This window comes from Diadema antillarum, unplaced genomic scaffold (genome assembly GCF_040938485.1).
Source record: "Diadema antillarum isolate AM-2024a unplaced genomic scaffold, OU_Dant_1.0 seq00000651_RagTag, whole genome shotgun sequence".
Classification (NCBI taxonomy): domain Eukaryota; kingdom Metazoa; phylum Echinodermata; class Echinoidea; order Diadematoida; family Diadematidae; genus Diadema; species Diadema antillarum.
In genome coordinates, this window is record NW_027271564.1 from 348793 (window position 1) to 359241 (window position 10449).

Below are 10449 nucleotides of genomic sequence, written 5' to 3' on the forward strand. Positions count from 1 at the left end.
ATGTGATCTGTGCTCTCCTTGATGATGTATTTCATCGCTGATAAAAATGGCGGCTACAGGGCACGGACCGTCTGCGCCGGGCTGACGAAACTGCGCATTAATCCACGGGTTCTTCAAAGTGTAATTTCACACCGTGTTCAAGTGTAGGCTTTACCGTAGAGAGTACACTCTAATCAAGAGGATGGTGGAGGTTTCACCCAAATGAAGAGGGTTATTGGATATTTAAAGGACAAGTTTACCTTCATAAACATATGAATGGAGAGAATGCAGCAATATTAATACAACACATCGGTGAAAGTTTGAGGAACATTGGACAATCCGTTCAAAAGTTATGGATTTTAAGTGCCGCCATCGCTGGATCAGATGAATACTACAGCATGTAATGTCATATGTATAGAACGATATAAAGAAGATAAAAATTCAACATATTTTCACTTTTCTCGCATTATATAAAAAAAAAACACTTTGACTTGCCTCTTTCTGAAAGCAGGGGGAATATTACCCATAACATGTGTCAGTGACAAGTTGAAGGAATGTGAGTTTTTTTTTAAATTCTAATTATATTGTTTTACGCATGTGACATTAAAAATTGTTGCAGTCTTTTCATCAAGCACTGAATGCGTAGAAACTTCAAAAATTCATAACTTTTGATCGGATTGTATGCTTTTCCACAAACTTTCACTATTGTGTTCTACATGTACTAACATTGCTGCATTCACTCAATCCACATGAATATGCAGGGAACGTTTTTACGTAACAGTGACGCAAGTACCAGCCTCAAACACAACTTTGTTGAGGCGATGGTGGTAACAACATGGCCTCACAAGCCTCCGACGAATGCATGAATCTACACTGCATTTTCTTCGGAAGCTTGACAAAAACAAAACATAACGAAACAAAACAAACTTTTATCCTTCCCTTCATATTTTGTCGTGTTACAAGGACCAACAGTGACGACTTCTATAGTTGAAGGGATTATACTTGCTAAACCACCTGCCAAAACATAAGTTTCATATTTCGTGCACAAACCAAAGATAAAGCTTTTAGATGACGTCATCAACCCAGCTAATTTGCATTACGTGGTTGTGACCACTAGTCACCATGCGGTGAAAATAAGATTCGTAACTCGAGAATTCCAAAACTTTCTTATTCTAAGTAAAATTTTGAAGAAACTTTCAGTACTCTTTTGATCTGATCAATCTAATTCAATGCTAAAGTCATGTCGACTACGGTGTGGTTAAGAATTGCATACTCCAACTTCATTACTACTTTGCTCGTATCACAGTCAACCTTTAACTTATACGCACAGAACCTCTCATCCGGGAAACTTGTTGTTTGTACACTACAGTGATTTGATGAATCTGAAGTCTAAAGTCTGAAATCTGAAGTCTAAAATGAAAAATTCGTCTCCATTGAATATCATGTGCTCGTTTTTGTTTTTTTGTCTCCCTCATCGTAATCAAGATTGATAAGATGCCTCACAAGCTCGGCTACACGTCTCTCGCAGACATTAATAACTACAGCGACGATTCTTTCTCACCTACATGTAACAATGTCACTGACTTTATTCATACTTTGATCAGTATTCTCCTATATACATTAGGACAAAACAGGTCACGCCAAAACCTTTCCGCCATGACCTTGGTTAATGAACAATCGATCAGTTAATTCCGACATACATATACACAGGACATGAGGACACGGCTTAAATGTTTGTAACGATTTTCCCTTCCCAACCCCCTACCTCACCCTCCCGCCAGACAGAACAATCGTCGTTCAGTTTGTACACGGCCAGTCAACCATGAGATACGGAATGTCACGGGTACATGATTAAATGAGTGTGAATCTCGCTCACTAATTTTGCAGTCTAATAACCATAATATGGGGCTTTTAATCATAGTGGGAGATTGGGGGCAGTGAAACGCTCCACTGGCCTGCATGACAGCATCGGAGACGAGCCATCTTTGTACGTCACAATGATATAGCATCAATGCAAATGGGCGTGGCCAGAAAAGAGTTCAGATTCTTCTTCGGCAAATATGAAGGTAAACACAGTTACATCATGGTATTACACGCGGTGTAAACTATGAAAGTATAAAAAATACGTGTATACAAAGCTTGATATTGGTGTAAACTTCCTTTTTTTTTCTTTAGTGTCCGACACCATCGACTTACTTCATGCATACGAAGGTAAAAATATTTCCTTTTCACCAGCAAATAAACAATCTGAACTTTTAAACATTAGCATATGTTACACGCTCATGATTATTAGCGACATAAAACTGAACGTCTTGAAGATTGCCATTTCCCTGACCATCCAAACTTTGGTTTCGAACAATGTCCTTTTACACAACTTGAATCATAGAAAATGATACCAGCACTGGAAGATGGAATATTTTGTAGTATCTTAAGAATGTGACTATGTGACTAGGTTTTGCAGGCGATCATGATCCGATTTCAGAACAATGCTTTTCCGCTCATCTTCCGTGTCGAATAGGAAACATTGGACAATGGTAAAAAACTATTTCTTACAATGTTCAACCGACTGCTATATGCATATATTTGCATTCAGGTTCATGATTTTTTTATTTGATGCACACAGTACTAAGGGAAAAAAAAAACAAATTTACAAATTAAAGGGATAGTACAGTATTGATTTAGGGGAGGATGCTTCCAAACCGCTTCATAAAATGTTAAAGAATATACAATTCTATGAGGATTTCAGAGTTTATTTGATGAAAATCTGTTTTGAAATGGCTGAGATATAAAAAAGTAAAACAAAGCGATACTTATGAAAGGTGGGTCACACCTTTTATGTAGATCGCTTTGTTTTGAATATCTCATCCATTTCAAAACCAATTTCATCAACTAATAGACTTTAAATTCCTCTTAAAATTCTATGATAGTTAATATTTCATAAGAGGTTTCTCATTGTATCAGAAAATCATCATTAAAAATACTGGAAACCTGAAGCCCTATCTCAACCAAAACTGCACCATCCCTTTAAGAGGACAAAAATACCTATATGAGGGACCGTTTACATAGTCACTATAACTACTAATGGTGTTACTGGGATCGGTCAGTACGGTAATTCTGATAGGCATGACGCTACTTTGGTTTTACGACGGATACAATATACCAGTGGCCATAGTGGTACAACGGGATGACAAGTCATTTCATCTTTTGGACGGCATGAGATACTGGACATTCATAAACATATTCTGTAATGGATTCCGGGTTTGCCCAGTGCAAAGCATGTATACGTATGCGTGTGTATGTGTGTGTGTGTATGGCTGTCTGTCTGTCTGTCTGTCTGTCTGTGTGCAAAGGTGTGGGAGTGTATGCGTGTGTATATTTTTATGTTTGCGTTTGCTTACTAAGGATGTGTGTTCGTGTACATGCGTGAGTGTCATTTACTACTTGTGCGTGAAAAATATCCTTTAATCAAACATCACAAATTCACCATTCTTTTACAAACAAAAGGAGATAAAAGCTTTGAAATGACAGGCACGAAGATATGGGATCACCAGACCATGAAACTCCCCATTTTCTGTAGTCATAGTCAGGATGGCGAAACATAATGAAGCGGGGGTGAACATGACTGTTGTAATATACGGGTTTTGTGTGACGTGGTTCTACAAGAGTGCTTGGTCACTGTACCTGCCGTGTGTGCTGAAAATATACAGACGACACCCAAACAAATAGGCGGGACACTGAGGCACCTTCGTATGGGATGAACACGAAACACACCGCAATTCGTACTCGAAAGAACCTTTTTAACGCTCTTAATCACAGGTTCGGCACCGCGCCTTTAGAGTCTCAAGCCACGCGATTCAAAGTTCGTAGGGAATAATTTTTGAGTCATCAACAAAATGCTTTCCATTTATTTTTTCCTTTCGAGGATACTTTGTCAAGTTGCCTAGGGCAGTGTTTTCTGTGCTGTCATTGCCTTTCGAACGGCAGAGAACGGCACGCTTAGCGGTGCGTAACGTCTGAAGAAAATGCGTCTTATTCTCCGTCAAAAGGCACTCCATATTCCTCGTGAGGAAAGCATTGATGAGTCTGTCGTCTCTCAGAAGAAATCGCCTACAGATCGCGTGGACTTTTAATTTTTATTCACGAGGAAACATCGTTCTCCAAGTTAACTGCATTCACAGTTGGTCCTCCCTGCAATGAGGCAGTACACTTACAGTGAGGTCTTTCCATCACTGTACAGCCAACAACGCAGCTCGGTATGGTGCATTCATGTCAAATAGTCCCAACAACACAACCTTTTGATTTGATAAATGAACTGACACAAGCCAATGAACATTTTGCTTTTCTCTTTCAATGCACGGACTACCAGGAGAGGGTATCGGAAACCGATATTTGTATATTTCTGGAAATCGAATATCTGTACACAAAAAAAAAGGAAAAAGGACGACAAACTACGCCATATTTACTGCCTGAAGATTAATCAACAGCCACGTGAATGTTGGTTGGGAAACTTTGTAGTTTAAGATCGTTGGTTCTTAAAATATAAAAGAACTTGTAAAAGCCAGTTATTTCCTGGCTAGTCTTATGTCCATGGCCTAAGTAGTTTGTCTAATGTTTTATTCTCCTTTTTTTTTCCAGTCGTATTTCAGATATTGACATTTTAAAGATTTATGCAAATTGCTAAATCTTTTTTTTTTTATAACTGGGTGACTGATATTTATAGATATTTTGAGAGGAACTAATTTCTGAACAAAAGTACCATGGACAAAGGATTATCGTTTCCTCAAAGATCAGTTACAGTTGCTATACCGCCTGGTGAACTCACCATACATCAAAAATGCAACAATGCAATTTGAAAAGATTTCTCTACACACACGTTTCGTTGCCATTGTTTCCAGTATTTCCAGCTAGGCTGGAGTCACTGTTGGACGCTTTCGTAATCGAAGTGGCATACACTGAGCTGTGATTACTCAGCTGCTTGGCTGGACTCCTCCTCGATCGCCGCTTAAGACACTGGTTCTTACAGAATGCCTCCTCGAAGGCTGCACGATACCGCGAATTCGCGACGTTATAGATGATAGGGTTGACGGCTGAATTGAGATAAACCATCATCCTCGTAACCTGCAAGAATTGCTCCAATGACTGCGGTTCGATTCGTTTCCCAGTTATTCGATCAATTGCCAAGATCAACGAGCCAAACTGGAAAGGCGCCATTAGGACGAAGAAGATGACACCATTGGCGACCAGCATACGTGACACTTGGTTCCGGATCTCCACGTTGGTATGAAGGTCGAGATCGTGGCGCTCCATTGCTAGGAGACGCCTCTCCATCTCTCTCATTATGCAAACGTAGAGGACGCTGTTGATCAGCATGACCACGAAGAAGGGAACCGTCTGCATGACGTAGGCGTACACTTGAGCGCGCTCGTCCATGGGTCCGTACTTGACCCACGTATCTGGAAGATGCTTGTAGTCGTCTGGCCAGATAACACATATTAGATATGGCTGCAGGGTGGCCGGTAATGTAGACGCCGCCAGAGCTAGGCTTTGCAACCAGATGAGACACAGTATATTCGTTACTTTTCTATTATTCGAGCTGGCGGCAAATACGACCATTGGTCTACAGACGGCGTAGAATCGCTCAAACGCTACTAATGTCACCAAGATTTCAGAGGAAAATATATTCGTGTAGATTAAGAGGTGACTGATAATTACCATGACGGGTCCCAACGCCGAGCCCTCATCGTCTCTAATGGGTGACTCGCAGTACTGCCAGAGTTTCTTCCCTATGGCGCCAATTAGGAAAAGCATATCTGCGACAGCTAGGTGCACAAGGTACTGATTGACAACGGTCCGCATGGACTGTACGCGGGCCACGACGTACAGGAACGCGAGATTTGTTATCATGCCTATGGTAAGAATTAGCGGTTGAATCAGCCTGACCGTCCACAGATGGTAGCCAACGTAGAGGTAGGTCGCTGCATCGGTCGTGGAGTTCACGCGGCGTGACATGAAGCACACGTTGGTCACCCCGTCGGTGTAGTTTTCATAGTCGAAACCCATGTCCATAAATTCACCCATCCCTTCAAAGTGAACGTAACTATTCTCTACGATGCTCATGATGGCACGCTGTCCTCACGACTGCTGGAGAATAATCAGAGCTGAAAAGACTGTTTTAATGTGGGCAGAGATTTGTGACGTACGCGGAGACACGTTCAGGCATACTACCTTTCTTCGTGAGTTGTGCTTTACAATACAAAATTATCATGTGCCGCATAAAGTAATGTGAAGCCTTGAAATGCAAATTTAAAAGAAAAAATCTAAAAGACGTTAATAACCTGCCTAATACTTCGTATGTCTCTCATCATGTCACAGCACTTTACGGATCTGCTACTGCTGTAATGTAGTTTATTTTGAGGAATGTCGATGCCATGTCAATTTTGCAGTCTTCAACACAGCTGATGAACATTTTACGGTTTTTAAGTGCTCGACGGCGAAAATGTTTCCATTAGCTTTTAACGTTGACCTAGGGAGTTTGATCGCGTAATTTGATAGGCATTAATCACCTTACTCACCACTTAAGGCGTTAATTGTCCCGTGAAATGTCTTTAATGGAATGAACTGGCGAGTTCTAGGTTCCCCTCGATCTACTTGATTGCGTCTGACGTCGAGTTAAGCACGGTACGTGCCCAGTAGCATCAATGCGAGCACACATGCACTCATTACTGACAAAGGTCAAAACAATCATTTACTTACTCTGTCCATTTACTTTATCTCTCGTGATAAACTAGAGGCGTGACGAGGATCACGATGGGGGTACTCCGAACAAGTCACGATGTGCTGATTTAACAACTGTCAAGCACACGTGTGAATGGCATTGCTCTACCTGTCGTGTTCCAAGGTCAGATGCTACCAGCAAAATACGGGGGAAAAAGGTCGTCTGTTCAAGGCCATAGGCGTAGTTCTCAAGGTTGCACCCCGCCGCAGATGAGCCCTCACCGGATCATCACCAGATTTGCAAGTCTCTGGGGGCTTTTTTCCCCCACAGGACCTCTATATTTCCCTCGTCAACGCGTTAAAGTGCGATGGATGTTACAAATGTCATAGTTTGGCATTTCATCCTATCTCATTCTCAGCGAATACTCCCAGAGAGTTCTATGTCGCGGTAATGTTAGTAGCATGGGAACGATGGTGCCTTTTCGTAAACTCGAAAGGATGAAACAACTGGGTCACTTTTCAAGTGACTGATTGATTTGTTTGGTTTTTCCACAGTGCTGCTGTCGACATTGCATTTTTACCATGTTCGAGGTGGTGGAACGCTAAACTATTTCTAGTTTCACATCAGTCCCAACATACGTCCGTCCTTTTTGTCCTGTTCAGTGAATGCAAAATTTATCTGTGTGAATACTACGTCACATTCGAACTCCAGAACGCTTTCTTGCATGAGTCAAAACACGAGGAAACAACGATTTACGCACACTGCAAATAGCTCTCTTTCTTCCAAGCATTGTATTTGTGGGCATGGAGAAGCTTGTATTTAAAGCAACAACGCACTAACGACACTGCTAACGTCCAAATTACTTGATCTTTTCCTGCTGGGCTTTTCCATTCCGAAAGCAAGCGATTGATAAGAAAACCGCAAAGCATTTGCGTTACCAAACATCACCTTGAAGTCCCGGGAGAGTTTACCCTCCGTCTTCCCGCTTTCCGCAGATCCACTGGCAGTTTCTCGAATATGACGGGGGTGATGTTCAGTCTGCGTTCTATCGCCGTCTCGTACATGAACGGTCTGATAACCGAATACTGCATCGTCTGCGTTATAAGAGCTCCAGCATTCGTCTTCACAGGGCGCTGCGCAGGCGCGAGACACGATCCAATCAGGTGGCCTTACGGAGTCGGTGAGCATTACGCTACCTGCCCACCTCCTTCAGGCGGCGTACCCACGGTGCATGGAAAGCCAGAGCCTTGCGTCGATCTAACCCTGATATGAATTCTTATCAATTTGCGGAGGGTGTATATACATAATACATCACACCAACTGGCTGCCGTGTGCGTGTGCACGCCACCTTTGCAGATTAAAGTACCATGTGTCGCTGGAAGAATCACACGGGCTCTCACGCTCTCCGTGCGATGCTATTTACTTCGTGACGACGGGAGTTGGTGCCTAGCTCTCTCATTGCCTGAGTGTTAATGTAGCACTGGTATTTTTGATTTGATGTGCGAAGCGAATCCCGGATAGTTGACTTGTAGCGTCATTAATTAATGTATGAGATACGGTAAACACGTTTTGCTACGAAGATGACCCGCTCACATCTACTTTTCCGTTCATAACAACCTGACAGATTTATTACCCTGCTCACTAATCGAGAGCTAATATATTTTCCTCTCTCTCTCTCTCTCTCTCTGTTGTTTTTCGTAAGTCACTCGCTTTATATTATTGTATGTCTGTCTGTCCTGACGTATGTATGAATGTGTGTGTACGTACACATGGATACAAATATATGCATGTGCGTAGGCCTATATAACGACTGTAAGTCATAATTGATATGTGCATTCAACATTCTCCTTTTCTCTGGCTTCTGTTCCTGTGTCCCTTCCTTTTTATTTTGGTGTAATTTAGCCAGATGATAAACTTGGATGTCTGTTCAGTGACATAAGGATGTAGGTTTATATACAACCATGACTGAATAGATGAAGAAATGAAAGTGCCACGGAAACAAAGTGGAAATACTTACAGGAAAACAAGCTCTAGAATGTGAAACATAGTCATGAATTTAGTATGTGACCTTTACATCAGCAAAGTGCCTCTCGATCTCGGCAAAAATGCTATACTTAAAATGCCTCTCATGGCTGGTTTCACAGAGAACACAATTACAGCAGAAGTAATCTCATCTCATTCGATGAAACTCCTAGAAACACACTGAATTTTCCCCCATTTCACCTTGCCGCAACACTTTGTCCAGTGCTTTTCAGTGGATTACCGTCGAGTGGTTGGCACTCGGAGAAAAGCAGCGAGAGAAAAAGAGAAGGGGAGAGAGAGGAGAGAAAGAGATTTTCCCCAAGGATTTAATTCCTTGTTGAGATGGCTATCTCATCAACCAACTTTGAAAGGCGGTTCACGTATGGGCTGCTCCACTTCGCCAAGATCTGAGGGAAGGCAAGGGAGTGACGTTTTAACTTAACCCAAATAAGTCTATGGCGGGTTAGCAAATTGAACCGCAATAACCTCTAGCCGCCTCAGGTCGCAGACGAATCCGTCTATGCTGCAGCGTAAGGTGCATAGATTAACAAAATTGAACCACATTAACCTATAGTCCTTATTATTAATGTCTCGGGCGAAGAATTCTTGCTACACCTGTGCATATGTGACAAATCGAATCGCATTAACCTGTAGCCATCGTATGCCTTTAGACGAACGCGTCTACGCCAGTGCGTAGGTGCATAATATGTTAAATCGCAATAATCTGTAGCCACTCTATATCTCAGAGGAATTGATGTCCACGCTGATGTCTGGATTATTACATTCACATTCGCGAAACTGACTGAGTGTTGTTGTTGTTGTTGTTGTTTTACTTTCCTATCCAGCGGAAGAATATAACACAAGCAAGTGAAGAGTTTCAAAACCAAAACAGACTAAAACTATTTTCATTTTTAAAGCACGGTCATCATCAAGTAGAGACAAATAAACTCTTTTCAATGATACAACACTCGTTACGTGACAAGAAATACTTTTACAAAATTATCAACATTCTCAGATGTATTTTTGACTATTATTTTTTGTTTTTCAACAGCTTCAGTCTCAAATACTTTCAAATTGATAAAATGGATATATTGGTTTTCACTTCAGCTTTTCAAGTTTAAATCATCTGATAGCTGATGACATATAGTATTATCGGCGAGACGTGATGCAACATTTACTTAAATCTAGGCTTGGGGGAAACGACCTTACCGAGTTCTCTCTAAAACAACGAGAGAGAGAGGAGTATGGGATGAGAGGGGGAAAAGATATGTACAATTCTATACATTAGCCCAAAAAGGCTTCTTTTTCACTTTCAGACAGACAAACAAACAGTGAGTGAGAGACCGCTGGAAAGAGAGAGAGAGAGAGATGGAGAGGGTGTACGGGGCGAGGGGGGGGGGGGATGAGGTATACAATTCTATATATTAACCCAAAAAGACTTCATCTTCGCTTTCACTTCACTTTCACTCTACGCGTGCAGTCCTAATGATTACGGGGGGGGGGGGGGGCTATAACGGATGACATTTTGAAACTCACACGAAATAAATTGCAAAATCTACAGTTTACAAGTTACAGCGACAGCTGTCTGACAAAGCTAAACAAGCAAAAGAATAAGAAAAAAGTAATGTTGATCAGGTTGAACTACCTAAGAGAGTGCAAAGCTCGTGTTTTAAAAGGAGATTAGATCCTCAGAAGAAAAAAGAGAAGATAAATTTCTTTCCCATTTCCCTCTA

At 41.5% G+C, this 10449-nt stretch overlaps 1 protein-coding gene across 1 annotated transcript; it reads right to left on the minus strand.

Moving 5' to 3' along the window:
- Positions 1-4842: 4842 nt before the first annotated feature.
- Positions 4843-6751, minus strand: LOC139736530 (thyrotropin-releasing hormone receptor-like). The gene has a single exon (XM_071647282.1). It carries the CDS (start codon positions 6094-6096, stop codon positions 4843-4845), a length of 1254 nt encoding a protein of 417 aa, XP_071503383.1. The 5' UTR covers positions 6097-6751.
- Between the last annotated feature and the right edge of the window lie 3698 nt (positions 6752-10449).